General features: G+C 43.7%; 1 protein-coding gene across 1 annotated transcript; it reads left to right on the forward strand.

Moving 5' to 3' along the window:
• The first annotated feature begins 442 nt into the window (after nucleotides 1–442).
• On the forward strand, nucleotides 443–14,845 carry dap (death-associated protein). The gene is made up of 4 exons (XM_020509021.2): nucleotides 443–648; nucleotides 2,687–2,792; nucleotides 6,911–6,953; nucleotides 11,837–14,845. The coding sequence occupies exons 1-4, from the start codon at nucleotides 594–596 to the stop codon at nucleotides 11,954–11,956; spliced, it is 324 nt and encodes a 107-aa protein (XP_020364610.1). The 5' UTR covers nucleotides 443–593; the 3' UTR covers nucleotides 11,957–14,845.
• The last annotated feature ends 3,288 nt before the right edge of the window (nucleotides 14,846–18,133 follow it).

Genomic DNA, 18,133 nt, shown 5'->3' on the forward strand with positions numbered 1-18,133 from the left:
TTGTTTGCCATCATTGTAAATAATAAATTGTTCTTAACTGACTTGCCTAGTTAAATAAAAATCTCTGCCTTGGCAAAGTATCTGTGTTCTCATCGAACCACATATAGCATTTTTGGAGCGAAGGCTATAACGTTACCACCCGTTTTCAAGTAAATTACTTCCCTTTTCATGCCTCTGACATGTGCTAATGATTAAAAAAAAGTGGTATAATAGCCTACAGTGTTCTTGACATTTTGCTTTAATTATTGTGATATTCTCATGTTTTTACCGGTATGGTGTACCCTCACTATTTATTTTGCCGGGACGCCTTACCGGACCGTACATCCTTTTACTTTGACCACTGTTGATTTTATTTATCCATGGGAAATTCTTTATTCTGGCACTAGCCCCGTCCCGTACCTAACCTACACTACGTAAGACTGAACGTGACTTTCCTATTTGCTGATTTTTTCTCTGTCCTCATCATGCCCCGTTGCCAAACAAAAAAGCCACGTTGACGAACTGGACTGAAGTCTATTGCTGCTGTTTTCCCCAGAAAAATAGATCTAAACGAGCGTTTTTCACTCTTCCGAAATATATAAATTAGATTACAGATGTCTTCTCCTCCGAAGGAAAGAATCGAGACCAAAGGAGGACATCTCCCGGCTGGTATTAAACCTTATTTTGCTTTTTACAGCACAAACATCGCTTTTGTTTTCATGGTTCAACTGACATTGTATCACTGCATACGCATTAGGCCTATGTCAATAATTGTGTTGGGCAACGTTAGTTAGATACACACTACTCAAGTAGCTAGACTAACATTTGTGTGCGGTAGAACGACATCTGAAAGCTTACGAAATATATATATTTTTGTTGCCTGTCGCTAAGTCTGATTTCCCTAATAACGCATTACGCCTGTACATTGAGATCTAACGTTGCACATGTTGCCAATGTTTTATTGCCGGTGCGCCATCAATCCTAGGCCTGTATCTTCTATTGTGGCCTAGTTAGTATAGTGGAAGCTACCGTATGAAGCCTGGGTGCCAGTCTGTTAGGTTGTCATTCCACTTATTGCTGTAGGTTTGACATGACAATTCCATAAGGAGTTGGCAAGAGAGCAGAAACAGACTGGCATCCAGGCTATGTAGCTAAAGTCTATGTGGGGGATCTGATAACAGTCCTAAGGAGTAGCCTACGTGGACATAGAAAGTAGGGCACATAGCCATAACTGACTAAAGATTACAAGTAGCTACTAGCTAATGTTGCTAGGACTGCCAGGTGGTGAAAAGACATGATCTCATTAGTAGGATATGGCTTGTCTTAAATTACTCTAAGGGTGTTTTCATACAATTTTTGTTAATTTAGTAGGGTTCGCTTAATTTTTTGTCCAATGTGAACGTTCCAAAGGAACTCAGACCCCTCGAGTCCCAGAAGCGAAACGAACTGAGACTGAGAGGGGGTCTGAGTTTGATTTGCTTGAAATCCTCAGTCCGGTTTTCCTTTTTTTTCGGGCAATGTGAACACAAAGCTCCCCATGTCCGTTTGTCATTATTCCAGCACCACACACTAGTCTACTGCAACACTGTTTCCCCTGCCATAACCCCTCACATTGGTGTCACAATTGAGAGAAGATTTTGTGGGTTCGGAGAAACTAAACGTGTTCTGTTTTGGGATATTGATTAGCAATTGTCAAGGATGCACAGAAATGCCAAAATATGAGTTTTTAGGTTATTTGTTTACAGTATGTGATATATAGGCTAAGAGAGCTTCATAAGATGTTTATTGATTGTGGAGTTTGAATAGTGTGAAGACAACAGGGTACAAAAATAAATTGTAGCTCTTACAACATTCAATTACAGCATTATTTAATCTGCAGTTATTCTTTTGCTATTTATTCTGTTACTATTAACATGTCAATATTATTGGTATCTTCTGATTATGATGATTGGCATCTTTTAACTAAATGCAATTTCTTTGCTTCCAAAATGTAAGTAGGCATATAGCTTTCTGACCAGATGGAATGACTTTTCCTGCACATTGTAAAAACCCAGAGTGCATTGAGTGAATGTTGGAAAAAGATCTTGGTTCCTTTCTAAACATAGCAATGTGAAGGCAAAGAGGACTCAAACCACAAAATAGTTGGTTGGGAACTGGCAGAAGAGTTGAGTCCTCATTCAAGGGCAATGTGAATGCGAAGAGAACAGAGTTCTTTAGTGTGTTTTTTAACCCCAGAGTTCACTTTAATGAGGACTGAGATCGGTTATTTTAAAGAGGATTATATGTGAATACCTTAAGTATTGTTTTTGACTAAGTCCACCTCTTCTGCAGGTGGGCCTGTAGCCTTTTAGGCTATCTGATTATCTGACTGTCTGTGGTTCATTTTACGGCTTTGGCGAAGGGATTTTTTTTCCTTTTCGCCTCAGCCTTTTGTCCACACTACCCTAATGCAGCATTTCCCAAACTCGGTCCTGGGGAACTGCATATTTTGTTTTTTGCCCTAGCACCAGACAGCTGATAAAAATAATGAAAGTTTGATGCTGAGTTGATTATTTGAATCAGCGGTGTTGTGCTAGGGCAACAAAAACAAAACGCGCAGCCTTTGGGGTCCCCGGGACCGAGTTTTGGAAAAACTGCCTAATGTGTGTAGGTGTTAATGTATAACAGTGATAAAGATGTGTTGATGTGAATTCATTGTGTGTGACAGTGAAGGCAGGGGGGATGAGGATCGTGCAGAAGCACCAGGGAGCAGCTCCACCTGAGCCGCCTCCTGTCAAGGACAAGGACGACGAGGAGTTTGTGGAGGAGCCTAGGTAACACACAAACACACACACAGAATAGTTAAAAAAAATGGAAAAGTGGAGCGTGCATATGTATTCACTCCTTTTGCTATGAAGCCCCTAAATGAGACCTGGTGCAACCAATTACCTTCAGAAGTCACATAATTTGTTAGATTGCACACAGGTGGACTTTAAGTGTCACATGATCTCAGTATATATATATACACACACACACACACACACACACACACACACATCTGTTCTGAAAGTCCCCAGAGCACCACCAAGCAAGTGGCACCATGAAGACCAAGGAGCTCTCCAAACAGGTCATGGACAAAGTTGTGGAGAAGTACAGATCAGGGTTGGGTTCTAAAAACTATCTGAAACTTTGAACATCCCACAGAGCACCACTAAATCTGTTATTAACAAATGGCAAGAATATGGCACCACAACAAACCTGCAAAGAGAGGGCCGCCCACCAAAACTCACGGCCAGGCAAGGAGGGCATTAATAATGGAGGCAGCAAAGAGACCAACGATAATCCTGAAAGATCTGCAAAGCTCCACAGCAGAGATTGGTCCATAGAATCACTTTAAGCCGTACACTCTACAGAGCTGAGCTTTACGGAAGAGTGGCCAGAAAAAAGCCATTGCTTAAAGAAAAAAATAAGCAAACACGTTTGGTGTTCACCAAAGGGCATGTGGGAGACTCCCCAAACATATGGAAGAAGGCACTCTGGTCAGATGAGACTAAAATTTATATTTTTGGCCATCAAGGAAAACAGTATGTCTGGTGCAAATCTAACACCTCTCATCACCCTGTGAACTGCATCCTCACAGTGAAGCGTGGTGGCAGCAGAATGCTGTGGCAATGTTTTTCATTGGCAGGGACTGAGAAAATGGTCAGAATTGAAGGAATGATGGATGGTGCTAAGTACAGGGAATTTTTGCATGTTTGAGAGATTAGAGACTGGGATGGAGGTTCACCTTCCAGCAGGACAATGACCCTAAGAATACTGCTAAAGCAACACTTGAGTGGTTTAAGGGGAAACATTTAAATGTCTTGGAATGACCTCGTCAAAGCCCAGACCTCAATCAAATTGAATCTGTGATATGACTTAAAGATTGCTGTACACCAGCGGAACCCATCCAACTTGAAGGAGCAGATTTGCCTTGAAGAATGGGCAAAAATCTCAGTGGCTATATGTGCCAAGCTTGTAGAGACACCCCAAGAGACATGCAGCTGTAATTGCTGCAAAATGTGTATCTACAAAGTATTGACTTTTTGGGGGGGTGAATAGTTATGCACGCTCAAGTTCTGTTTTTTTGTCTTGTTTGTTTCACAATAAAAAATATTTCGCATTTTTTGAAGTGGCAGGAATGTTGTGTAAATCAAATGATACAACCCCCCCACAAAAATCTATTTTAATTCCAGGTTGAAAGGCAACAAAATAGGAAAAATGCCAAGGGGGGTGAATACTTTCACAAGCCACTGTACCTGTGCACATACATACAGTTGAAGTCAGAAGTTTCCATACACCTTTAGCCAAATACATTTAAACTCAGTTTTTCACAATTCCTGACATTTAATCTCAGTGAAAATTCCCTGTCTTAGGTCAGTTAGGATCACCACTTTATTTTAAGAATGTGAAATGTCACAATAATAGTAGAGTGAATAATTTATTTCATCACATTCCCAGTTGGTCAGAAGTTTACATACACTCAATTAGTATTTGGTAGCATTGCTTTTAAACTGTTTAACTTGGGTCAAATGTTTCGGGTAGCCTTCCACAAGCTTCCCACAATAATTTGGGTGAATTTTGGCCCATTCCTCCTGACAGAGCTGGTGTAACTGAGTCAGGTTTGTAGGCCACCTTGCTCGCTCACGCTTTTTCAGTTCTACCCACAAATGTTCTATAGGATTTAGGTCAGGGCTTTATGATGGCCACTCCAATACCTTGACTTTGTTGTCCTTAAGCCATTTTGCCACAACTTTGGAAGTATGCTTGGGGTCATTGTCCATTTGGAAGACTCATTTGTGACCAAGCTTTAACTTCCTGACTGATGTCTTGAGATGTTGCTTCAATATATCCACATAATTTCCCTACCTCATGCCATCTATTTTGTGAAGTGCACCAGTCCCTCCTGGAGCAAAGCACCCCCACAACACGATGCTACCACCCCCGTGCTTCACAGTTGGGATGGTGTTCTTAGATTTGCAAGCCTCCTCCTTTTTCCTCCAAACATAACGACGGTCTTTATGGCCAAACAGTTCTATTTTTGTTTCATCAGATTAGAGGACATTTCTCCAAAAAGTACGGTCTTTGTCCCCATGTACAGTTGCAAACCGTAGTCTGGCTTTTTTCTGGCGGTTTTGGAGTAGTGGCTTCTTCCTTGCTGAGTGGCCTTTCAGGTTGTCAATATAGGACTCGTATATGTTTGAGGCTATACTTTGTTGGAAAAATGCGTGGTGCTTCATGCCCCCCCACTAAGATCTGCTCTGGGTCTCGACTGTTGAGCAATGTCTGTTTATCCAGGTGAAATATTTACACCACATTGTGTGTGTTGCGTTTACCTCTGTGTGTACTCTCCAAAACCTGTTGAGCAACACGGTGAGCATTTTGTATAAACGTTCAAACTGAGCTGTGGCTCTCGCTCCTCTCTTTGGCCGGTCCTTGGGAGCAAGCAGGAATTGTGGCATGGACACAGGGAAAGTAAAGAGCAAAAGAGGTTTAAAGTATTGGCTCACCCTATGCCCCAGCCTGAAGAGGGAGGTTGCCATAACAGCTCCTGCCCCGGGTCCTCTGGAGAGATCAGAGGCAGCAGTGAAAGTGCCCATGTGAAATGCAGTAGAAATCCTCTATGATGCGGTCATCTTGGTTCTTGCTCTGGCTTTCCTTCAGTCGCTCATTTAAGAGCAAGGTTAGTGTGTGTGTGTCCTGCGTGCATGCCTGTGTCCACTCTGAGAGCAGGTGGATGCTGTATAGCAGCCAGTGAAGCGAGGTCACCAAGGGAACGCCTGTCATATACAATTTAGACCTAGATGGAGAGATGGGAGGAAAGGGAGAGAAGTATACAGTAAAGGCAACAAGCATCGCCATAAGCACTTCCTGTACACAGCCTGAGGGGCGGGACCAACCCTAACTCTGAAGCTCTTTTTTTTCATCTCGCGCTCTTGCTCTCCCCCACTCTATTTCTCTCTATCCCTCTCTCTCCCGCTAGCATTTCACTACACCCGCAATAACATCTGCTAAACCCGTGTATATGACAAATACAATTATTTCTCTTTATCCCCTCTTTTTGTCTTTCTTTCCCCTCATCTTGTCTATCTGCACTCCAGACGACTGACTACCTGCGCCTCAATCCTCTAATCTCAGAGGAACTCGTTTTCTCACAGATTAAATTGCTCTCATACCAGTGTAGTTAGATTGTAATAACATGTTGACATTACTTGAAGATAATGTTTAGGCTACTTTAAGTGAAGTACTCCAATACACAGGTATACTGCAGCGAAGTGGGCCTGTGTCTGTCAGTCATTAACGTCTTGACAAGGCTGCTGGTGTTGTACCAAGGACGCTAGCGACAATATGTAGGCTACCTTAATTGTGTATGCTACGTTAAGTCTCTCTGCTGCCCTGCCCAAACCTCCAGAGGTAGAAGCTGAGGACAGCTTTTCACCTCCGGTAATGGTTCTGCTGTTACATCAGACAGGACTCGTTTCTCATGTCAAGGTCCATTTCCATCTCGGGATCTCTCTCTCCCCTCCCCTCATCACCCCCCCCTCCCTTCCTTTCCTCCCTCTCCCCTACTGTGTGAGTTGCAGTGTAGAACCAGTCCAGTATTAATGATCGTCATTTAGCAGGGTGGCAGGCAGATCCACAGCATCACAGTACTGTGAATGAGCTCACGGAGGTCTCTTTCTCTCGCCGTCTGTGTATGTTTGTTCAATTGGATCAAACAGAAGCACTTTCTGTTTCTGTCTTTTATAACCCCCTGTAAGAGAAACTCCAGAGTTGATGGTCAGTGTTTCTGACATCGACACGGGCATACATTCATCAGGCATTTCATCTCAACAAAATGTGATCGTGTCTCGTCTAATAATTGACATTGAGGTAGGAGTCTGATGTGTTTAACCCCTCTTTCTGTCTCTAGCCCACCAAAGCCCACTGTGGTCGTGTCAGGAGTGGTTACAAAGGTAAGACCAAACTGTGTGTGTGTGTGTGTGTGTGTGTGTGACCCACCCAGATGTCCTTGACAGGGTCAGATGGGGCAAGACGGCTCCTAGCGTCGTGTTAGCACTGAACACAGATTGTTGGAGAGAGATACCAGATATCACATCGGACTGGATTCTTCACCAACGCACACACACACTAAGCTTAGCCTACCCTGGCCCCTAGGATATTGCCATTTACCCCCACCCTTTCCACTCACACCATGCTTACCCCCATCTAAGCTCACCCCTCTGGGGTCTCTACTAGCTCTCTCTGTACATCTAGGCTTGCCTTTTTATTCTCTATTTGTCTGTGCTGCCATACCTGCAGGCTGCGACAGCCTTAAATAAAGCCTGACGAACCAGGGGGCAGCTGCAGAGATTATATTCTCCCACTGAGATGACCTGAGAGAGGGGTTCTACATCTCCCTGATCAAGGCCTTACTGCCTCAGATTTATATTTGTTGAGGTTTGGTAAACTGAACTAAATTCCACTCATTTATATTGCATTCCTATGGAGAGAGAAAGAGATGTCTCTCTGTACATAGTGTACATCTCTCTCCACCTCTCATTCCATCTCTCAAACACACACATACATTTCTCTATAGCACACACATTCTCAGTCTCTCTCCCTCACACTGATAAACACCCCATCCCTTCCTTTCTCTCTCCCTCACGCTGATACACTCCCCATCCCTTCCTTTCTCTCTCCCTCACGCTGATACACTCCCCATCCCTTCCTTTCTCTCTCCCTCACGCTGATACACTCCCCATCCCTTCCTTTCTCTCTCCCTCACGCTGATACACTCCCCATCCCTTCCTTTCTCTCTCCCTCACGCTGATACACTCCCCATCCCTTCCTTCCTCTCTCCCTCACGCTGATACACTCCCCATCCCTTCCTTTCTCTCTCCCTCACGCTGATACACTCCCCATCCCTTCCTTTCTCTCTCCCTCACGCTGATACACTCCCCATCCCTTCCTTTCTCTCTCCCTCACGCTGATACACTCCCCATCCCTTCCTTTCTCTCTCCCTCACGCTGATACACTCCCCATCCCTTCCTTTCTCTCTCCCTCGCGCTGATACACTCCCCATCCCTTCCTTTCTCTCTCCCTCGCGCTGATACACTCCCCATCCCTTCCTTTCTCTCTCCCTCGCGCTGATACACTCCCCTTCCTTTCTCTCTCCCTCGCGCTGATACACTCCCCATCCCTTCCTTTCTCTCTCCCTCGCGCTGATACACTCCCCATCCCTTCCTTTCTCTCTCCCTCGCGCTGATACACTCCCCATCCCTTCCTTTCTCTCTCCCTCGCGCTGATACACTCCCCATCCCTTCCTTTCTCTCTCCCTCGCGCTGATACACTCCCCATCCCTTCCTTTCTCTCTCCCTCGCGCTGATACACTCCCCATCCCTTCCTTTCTCTCTCCCTCGCGCTGATACACTCCCCATCCCTTCCTTTCTCTCTCCCTCGCGCTGATACACTCCCCATCCCTTCCTTTCTCTCTCCCTCGCGCTGATACACTCCCCATCCCTTCCTTTCTCTCTCCCTCGCGCTGATACACTCCCCATGCCTTCCTTTCTCTCTCCCTCGCGCTGATACACTCCCCATGCCTTCCTTTCTCTCTCCCTCGCGCTGATACACTCCCCATGCCTTCCTTTCTCTCTCCCTCGCGCTGATACACTCCCCATCCCTTCCTTTCTCTCTCCATCGCGCTGATACACTCCCCATCCCTTCCTTTCTCTCTCCCTCGCGCTGATACACTCCCCATCCCTTCCTTTCTCTCTCCCTCGCGCTGATACACTCCCCATCCCTTCCTTTCTCTCTCTTATATATTTATATACCTACCTCATATACATTGCCATCCTAGTTTGATCTTATTCCACTGTGTGTGAGTGCTTGCGCTTGCATTCCCGTCCGTATATCCAGAGGTTTATATAGATGATGTAACCTTCCATCTGGTCTCCCTACTGCACCATAATATCAATCCATGCATTTATTTATTTATGTTTACATACAAACCAAGACAACATTGACTAATTTCCAGGAAAATACACCACATAGATTTCCTTATAGAGATTAGGATGTATGCTAGTGACCTAGAGAACTGATACAGGAGTTTTATTCTACCACCTCCAGTGGACTGTATAAAGGGGTCTGAGTGGTGTCATGCCCAGATTCAGGCCTTCTAACCTGGTTAATGATGTCTGCCACACCCCTAGCTCCCTTGATCGTAGGTCTTTCAGATCTATAGGAGTTATGGTCTTAAACTGAAACATTCACAAATATACATTGCACAACATTAGATCGCATGCATGCACAGACACACAGATATGATATATAAAAGTGTGTGCGTGCATGTGTGGTGTGTGTGTATTCTCTATACTGCTGTGTTAGCATTTCCTAGAGATTTGAAGCTGGTGAGTCATTCACAGCCAGCACAACTCTCTTATCCAACAGATATTATGACTACACCACTGTTATACACTACAGTACTCTTCTGGAACGCTACACAATTCTCCTGGGGGAGAGCGGGAAAGAGAGTGAGCGGGAGATTATGAAGAGGGGCAGTTTGTTTTTATGAGTTATACTTTCATCCTCTGTCTGTAGGTTGACTCTGATCCTCACCCTATGTTATTAATGGCCTTGTGTACTAACCCTTATTAGGGCCGTGCCTTCTCTTTTTTATTGGACCTTTATTTAATCTATGCAAGTCAGTGAAGAACACATTCTTATTTACAATGACGGCCTACCTCAGCCAAACTCTAACCCAGACAACACTGGGCCGATAGGGCGGCGCACAATCTGAGAGAGAGAAGATCAATCAAGTTCTTTAGTCTTAACTACAGCACTACATGTGAAGCAATGCAATGGATTGTAAGAAGTAAATGCGTTTGGTTTTGATGGGATGTGGCATCGTGGTATCGAAGGGAGGATGTGTATTTGTGGGCTGGGTTCATGGAACTTCAGATCGAGGGTTTAGACCATGTGGGTAGACACTCCAGGGACACTCCTCCATTTTGAATTCGATCACTTTTTTTGATAGCAATCCCTTTTTTTGATTTAAACCACTTTCCATACGTCTGCCCATGGAAGAAGTGGTCAGAAAGCTCAAAGTTAACACGTTTTGCATACCCCACCCTAACATGAGACATCCATGTCTTCATCACTGGAAAAGGTTGAGTTTGATTATAATTTTAAAGTATACAAACAGAGTTATTTTGACTATTTCCTACATTGTTGAATAATAGGAAGACATCAAAACTATGAAATAACACATATGGAATCATGTAGTATCCAAAAAAGTGTTAAACAAATCAACATACAGTTGAAGTTGGAAGATTACATACACCTTAGCCGGAAGCTATACTGTTACACTGGCAATACTAAAGTGCCTATAAGAACATCCAATAGTCAAAGGTTAATGAAACACAAATGGGATAGAGAGAAATAGTCCTATAATTAATATAATAACTACAACCTAAAACTTCTTACCTGGGAATATTGAAGACTCATGTTAAAAGGAACCACCAGCTTTCATATGTTCTCATGTTCTGAGCAAGGAACTTAAACGTTAGCTGTCTTACATGGCACATATTGCACTTCTTTTTTCTTCTCCAACACTTTGTTTTTGCATTATTTAAACCAAATGGAACATGTTTATTTATTTGAGGCTAAATAGATTTTTATTGATGTATTATATTAAGTTAAAATAAGTTTATTCAGTAGTATTGTAATTGTATCACAATCCTCCTATATACCCCCCCTACATTGTCACAATTGATTGACTCAAACGCATTAAGAAGGAAAGAAATTCCACAAATGAACTTTTAACAAGGCACACCTGTTAATTGGAATGCATTCCAGTTAACATGAAACTGGTTGAGAGAATTCCAAGAGTGTGCTAAGCTGTCAAGGCAAAGGGTGGCTGTTTGAAGAATATCAAATATAAAAAAGATTTGTTTATTTGTATAACACTTTTTTGCTTACTACATGATTCCATATGTGTTATTGCATTGTTTTGATGTCTTCACTATTATTCTACAATGTAGAAAATAGTACAAATAAAGAAACCCTTGAATGAGTAGGTGTCCTAAAACTTTTGAGCAGTTGTGTGTCGGGGGCATGTATCTCAACCGATGGCGAGCACAACATAACCTCATATGATGTAAAATAGGTTCTAAGCTACAACATTATTTTTTGATAATTTACCTATTTAAGGTTACATTTTTACTTATATATATTATATATATTTAAATAGTTTGACAACCCTGTTTGTAAGCTTTTAAAATGATGTCAATCTCAGCCGTTTATCTTTTCCAGTGATGAAGACATAGATGTCTCATGGCAGGCGGGGAATGCAAAATGGCTCAACTTTCAGCACCTTTTATCTCTAAGGTCCAAAAGGTCACGTTCTGAGGACTTCTACAATGGGAAAATATGTATGGAATGATTAGTTCAAATCAAAAGGGGTTCAGTCAAAAAGTGATTGAAATCAAATGGATTTACTCTCCTAGGTCTCTGTACTGGATTCTACTGTGTGTGTACACACACTCACACACAGCATCCCTGTGGTAATTAATCAGAGAGACAGAATATTTAGAACAGACTGGGGGTCAAACAGATCTGCACACCAGGAGAGACTGCATGTAGACATACAAGTGATAGACACCACACACAGGTGCTGCTGGATGCTTGGAGGAGCACTAAGGCCAGTGTGATGTATTGAAGCTATAGGGCTCTGACTAAAAGGCCTGTAGTCTGAGGGCTGATCAGCTTGAGGAAAATATGTAGATATGTGTGTGTGTGTGAACACCTTTTGTACTGTAACACACCTGTACTAAGTGGATGTGTGTGGTTGTGTTCTCAGGGTGATAAGGACTTCACCCCGGCGGCAGCCCAGGTAGCTCACCAGAAGCCCCAGCCGTCTGTCACCAAGATGCCCCAGAACCAGCACCTCACCCAACAAATCCACCAGCCCCGCAAGTGAGGCTACCGCCAAGCTTACCATCCCTCCGCTAACTCTGCTACAGTTGGCCCCACAAGGCGCCAGCAATCTTCCCAGACACAGCTCTACGGTCAGTTTTGTGTTTACCCCCCTCCAATGGTTAAGTAAGGATTTGAGGAGGCAAACTGATCCTAAATCTGTGACTAAGGGCAAGCCAATGCAACGCATCATCAATGAACCACATCAGCCAACCTATCACAGCAGCCTACCGACCAACACAACAACCACAAACCAATCAAAGAACTGGACAACCAATCAATTAAGCATGCAACCAATTACCATAAGTGCTCAGGTTACCAGGGAATCCCCTGTTAAGCATTCCATGTGATCCCACTCTCCTCATACTTGGGTTATTATACTGAACAGAAATATAAATGCAACAATTTCGTCCTCGCACTGTTAAATGCGTTTATTTTCAGCAAACTTAACATGTGTAAATATTTGTCTGGACATAACAAGATTCAACAACTGAGACATAAACTGAACATGTTCCACAGACGTGACTAACAGAAATGGAATAATGTGTCCCTGAACAAGGGGAGGTCAAAAGTAACAGTCAGTATCTGGTGTGGCCACCAGCTGCATTAAGTACTGCAGTGCACCTCCTCATGGACTGCACCAGATTTGCCAGTTCTTGCATTGAGATGTTAACCCACTCTTTCACAAAGGCAACTGCAAGTTTCCAGACATTTCTGTGGGGGAATGGCCCTAGCCCTCACCCTCCGATCCAACAGGTCCCAGACGTGCTCAATGGGATTGCGATCCAGGCTCTTCGCTGGCCATGGCTGTCTTGCAGGAAATCACGCACAGAACGAGCAGTATGGCTGGTGGCATTGTCATGCTGGAGGGTCATGTCAAGGTGAGCCTGCAGGAAGGGTACCACATGAGGGAGGAGGATGTCTTCCCTGTAGCGCACAGCATTGAGAATGCCTGCAATGACAACAAGCTCAGTCCGATGATGCTGTGACACACCGCCCCAGACCATGACAGACCCTCTACCTCCAAATCGAACCCTCTCCAGAGTACAGGCCTCGGTGTAACGCTCATTCCTTCGACGATAAACGCAAATCTGACCATCTCTGGTGAGACAAAACCGCGACTCGTCAGTGAGCACTTTTTGTCAGTCCTGTCTGTTTCAGCGACGGTGGGTTGGTGCTCATAGTTGTTTCTGGTGAGGACCTGCCTTACAACAGGCCTATAAGACCTGTCAAGCCTCTCTCAGCCTATTGCGGACAGTCAGCACTGACTGAGGGATTGTGCGTTCCTGGTCTAACTCTGGCAGTTGTTGTTGCCATCCTGTACCTGTCCCGCAGGTGTGATGTTCGGATGTACCGATCCTGCGCACGTGTTGTTACACGTGGTCTGACACTGCGAGGACGATCAGCTCTCCGTCCTGTCTCCCTGTAACGCTGTCTTAGGCATCTCACAGTACGGACATTGCAATTTATTGCCCTGGCAACCTGTCCTCATGCCTCCTTGCAGCATGCCTAAGGCACATTCACGCAGATGAGCAGTCGACCCTGGGCATCATTTTTCTTTTTGTGTTTTTCAGAGTCAGTAGAAAGGCCTCTTAGTGTCCTAAATGTTTGTCTCTGACCTTAATTGCCTATGGTCTGTAAGCTGTTAGTGTCTTAGTGACCGTTCCACAGGTGCATGTTCATTAATTATGGTTCATTGAACAAGCATGGTGAAACAGTGTTTAAACCCTTTACAATGAAGATCTGTGAAGTTATTTGGATTTTGACGAATCATCTTTGAAAGACAGGGTCCTAAAAAAAGGACTTTTCTTTTTTTGCTGAGTTTATATAATCATCAGTCAATGGAAATAAATTAATTGGGACCTAATCTATGGATTTCACATGACTGGGCAGGGGTGTAGCCACTGGGGGGCAGGGGTGTAGCCACTGGGGAGCCAGGCCCAGCCACTGGGGAGCCAGGCCCAGCCACTGGGGAGCCAGGCCCAGCCACTGGGGAGCCAGGCCCAGCCAATGGGGAGCCAGGCCCAGCCAATGGGGAGCCAGGCCCAGCCAATCTGAATGAGATTTTCTAACAAACGGGCTTTATTACAGTCCAGAAATACTCCTCAGCACCCCCCAGGTGAAGAAGCCGGGTGTGGAGGTCCTGGGCAGGAGCGGTTACACATGGTCTGCGGTTGTGAGGACGGTTGGACAGATTGCCAAATTGTCTAAAACAACATTGAAGGCAGTTTATGGTAGAGAAATGAACATCCAATTCTCTGGCAACAGCTCTGGTGGATATTCCTGCAGTCAGCATGCCAATGTCACGCTCCCTAAAAACTAGAGACATCTGTGGCATTGTGTTGTGTGACAACTGCACATTTTAAAGTGGCCTTTTATTGTCCCCAGCACAAGGTGCACCTGTGTAATGATCAGGCTGTTTAATTAGCTTCTTGATATGCCACCCCTGTCTGGTGGCTGCATTATCTTGGTAAAGGAGAAATGCTTACTAACAGGGGTGGAAACACAGTTTTGCACAAAATATGAGAGAAATAACCTTTTTGTGCATATGGAACATTTCTGAGATTTTATTTTTTTAGCTAATGAATCATAGGACCAAAACTTTACATGTTGCGTTTGTATTTTTGTTCAGTGTAGTTCTAAGGGAAATGTCATAGACCATACACACAATCCTCCTTCATTTCAAGTGTGGTTATTGTCAACACCACATTTTCAGGGTTCCAGGGAAATACATTTAGGCAAGAAGGAGTAATTTCCTAAGTTTATTTAATAAAGTTTAAAAATATATATTTTTTATTTTACTCAGTTTGTTTCTTGAGTAAAGTCCTTAGTCAGTGAGTGGACTTAAGCATTAGGTGTGGTTGTCATGAATAAAGATTTAACTTTAAAATCATTGTTATGTCTTCGTGGTTACTGGATGTAGTATGTCATACTCTGTATTATCCATGAACAAATGGAACTGTTGTGTATTGAGCTCTGTGACCTGCATATCTCCTTTTCTAAACTCTACACATATGCTGCCTTCAGAAAGTATTCATACCCCTTAACTTATGCCTCATTGGTGTGTTACAGCCTGAATTCAAAGGCTTTACACACATTACTTCATAATTAAAACATGTCTTCAGAAATGTTTGCACATTTATTGGAAATTAAATACAGATATCACATTTACTGTACATAAGTATTCACACCCCTGAGTCAATACATGTTAAATTCACATTTGGCAGCGATTACATCTGTGTCTTTCTGGGTAAATCTAAGCGCTTTGCACACCTGGATTGTACGATATTTGCACATTAGTCTTAAATGATTCAAGCTCAGTCAAGTTGGTTGTTCATCATTGCTAGACAGCCATTTTCAGGTCTTGCCATAGATTTTCAAGCCTATTTGAAGTGAGAACTGTAACTAGGCTACTCAGGAGCATTTAATGTCTTGGTTAACAACTCCAGTGTAAATTTGGTCTTGTGTTTTAGCTTATTGTCCTGCTGAAAGGTGAATGTGTCCCAGTGACTAGAAAGCGTACTGAAGCAGGTTTCCTCTAGGATTTTTCCTGTGCGTAGCTTTATTCTGTTTCTTGTTTTCCCACCTAGTCCTTGCCGATGACCTGATGCAGCCACCACATGCTTGAAAATGTGATGCATAGTACTTAGTGATGTGTTGGATTTGCCCCAAATATAACGCTTTGTATTCAGGACATAAAGTGAATTTCTTAGCCACATTTTTTTTACAGTTTTACTTTAGTGCCTTATTGCATACAGGATGCATGCTTTGGAATATTTCTATTCTATACAGGCTTCCTTTTCACTTTTCACTTGTGGAGCTACTATAATGTTGATCCATCCTCAGTTTTCTCGTATCACAGCCATTAAACTCGTAACTGTTTTGAAGTCACTATTGGCCTCAAGGTGAAATCCCTGAATGGTTTCCTCCCTCTCCTGCAACCTAGGAAGGATGCCTGTATCCTTGTAGTGAAGGAAGGATGCCTGTATCTTTGTAGTGAAGGAAGGACGCCTGTATCCTTGTAGTGAAGGAAGGATGCCTGTATCTTTGTAGTGAAGGAAGGAGGCCTGTATCTTTGTAGTGAAGGAAGGAGGCCTGTATCTTTGTAGTGAAGGAAGGAGGCCTGTATCTTTGTAGTGACTGGGTGTATTGATACATCATCCAAAGTGTAATTATTAACTTCACCAAGCATTTTGTGTTTTGACCCATCTACCAATAGGTGCCGTTCCTTGCGAGGCATTGGAAAACCTCCCTGGTCTTTGGTTGAATCTGTTTGAAATTCACTGCTCGACTCAGGGACAGATAATTGTATGTGTGGCGTACAAATATGAGGTAGTCACGAAACACTATTATTGCACACAGTGAGTCCATGCAACTTATGTGACATGTTAAGCACATTTTTAGTTTTGAACTAATTTAGACTTACAATAACAAGGGTTGAATAATTGACTCGACATTTCAGCTTTTCATTTATAGTTAATTACACCAAAAATATGTCCAATTTTTTTTTTATGTGGACACCTGCTCGTCGAACATCTCATTCCAAAATCATGGGCATTAATATGGAGTTGGGCACCCCCTTTCTTGCTATAGTCTTCTGGGGAGGCTTTCCAATAGATGTTGGAACATTGCTGCGGGGACTTGCTTCCATTCAGCCACAAGAGTATTAGTGAGGTTGGCACTGACGTTGTGCGATTAAGGCCTGGCTCGCAGTCTGCGTTCTAATATATCCCAAAGGTGTTCGATAGTGTCAAGTTCTTCCACACCAATCTCGACAGTCCATTTCTGTATGGACCTGACTTATTGCACGGGGGCATTGTCATGCTGAAACAGGAAAGGGCCTTTCCCGAACTTGCCACAAACTTGGAAGCACAGAATCGTCTAGAATGTCATTGTATGCTTCACTGAAACTAAGGGTCCTAGCCCAAACCATTATTCCTCCTCCACCACACTTTACAGTGGCACTATTCAGTGGGGCAGGTACTGTAGCGTTCTCCTGGCATCCACCAAAGATTCGTCTGCTGGACTGCCAGGTGGTGAAGTGTGATTCATCACTGCAGAGAACGCGTTTCCACTGCTTCGGAGTCCAATGGCGGCGAGCTTTACACCGATGCTTGGCATTGCTCATAGTGATCTTAGGCTTGTGTACGGCCACGGAAACCCATTTCATGAAGCTCCCAACAAACAATTCTTGTGCTAACGTTGCTTCCAGAGGCAGTTTGGAACTCGGGTGTGAGTGTTGCAACCGAGGACAGATGATTTTTACGCATTTCAGCACTCGGTGGTTCCATTGCGTGAGCTTGTGGCCTACCACTTTGTGGCTGAGCCGCTGTTGCCCCTAGACGTTTCCACTTCACAATAACCACACGTACAGTTGACCGGTGCAGCTCTAGGTGGACAGAAATTTGTCCAACTGACTTGTTGCTTTTCAGTAAGGCCATTCTACTGCCATTGTTTGTCTATGGAAATTGTTTGGCTGTGAGCACCAATTTATTCTCCTGTCAGAAATTGGTGTGGCTGAAATAGCAGAATACACTAATTTTGAAAGTGTGTCCACATACTTTTGCATATATATAGTGTAATTAACTTTGACATTATGTGCAGATAGAAAATAATCTAAATGTAATACATTTTCAATTCAGGCTGTAACACAACAAAATATGGAAAAACTCAAGGGGTGTGAATACTATCTACACAACAGTATGAAACACAATCTACATATACTATCTATACAACATGGTATGAACACAAGCTACACCCCTCCCTCTCTCTCCTATCCCCTCCATCTCTCTGCCCTCCTTTACCTCAACCAGATTCCCGATACCTTTCCATTGCTTTCACATCTCCATATGGTGCTTAGTGGCTATGGGTTGATTTTTAGGAATTGAAGACAGGAAAAGAGGTGCTTAGCGGGAACCCTTGCCTCAACCCTAACCCTAGCTTCAAGGCAATATCCCGGCTCAACCCTAACCCTAGCTTAGTGTCCACATCCCGGTTCAACCCTAACCCTAGCTTCAAGGCAATATCCCGGTTCAACCCTAACCCTCAACCACAACCCTAACCCTAGCTTCATGTCCACATCTCGGTTCAACGCTAACCCTCAACCCTAACTTCCTGTCCACATCCTGGTTCAGCCCTAATCCTAGTCTCAACCCTAAACCCTAGCTTAATGGCCATATGG

The sequence above is a fragment of the Oncorhynchus kisutch genome, linkage group LG18 (assembly GCF_002021735.2).
Source record: "Oncorhynchus kisutch isolate 150728-3 linkage group LG18, Okis_V2, whole genome shotgun sequence".
NCBI classification, from domain to species: domain Eukaryota; kingdom Metazoa; phylum Chordata; class Actinopteri; order Salmoniformes; family Salmonidae; genus Oncorhynchus; species Oncorhynchus kisutch.

What these genes read in the sequence shown, in the direction of transcription:
- dap (XM_020509021.2), top strand. Translation starts at nt 594, where the DNA reads ATGTCTTCTCCTCCGAAGGAAAGAATCGAGACCAAAGGAGGACATCTC. An exon ending in AGGAGGACATCTCCCGGCTG is followed by an intron (nt 649 to 2,686) that starts GTATTAAACCTT and finishes TGTGTGTGACAG; the next exon opens with TGAAGGCAGGGGGGATGAGG. An exon ending in TGTCAGGAGTGGTTACAAAG is followed by an intron (nt 6,954 to 11,836) that starts GTAAGACCAAAC and finishes TTGTGTTCTCAG; the next exon opens with GGTGATAAGGACTTCACCCC.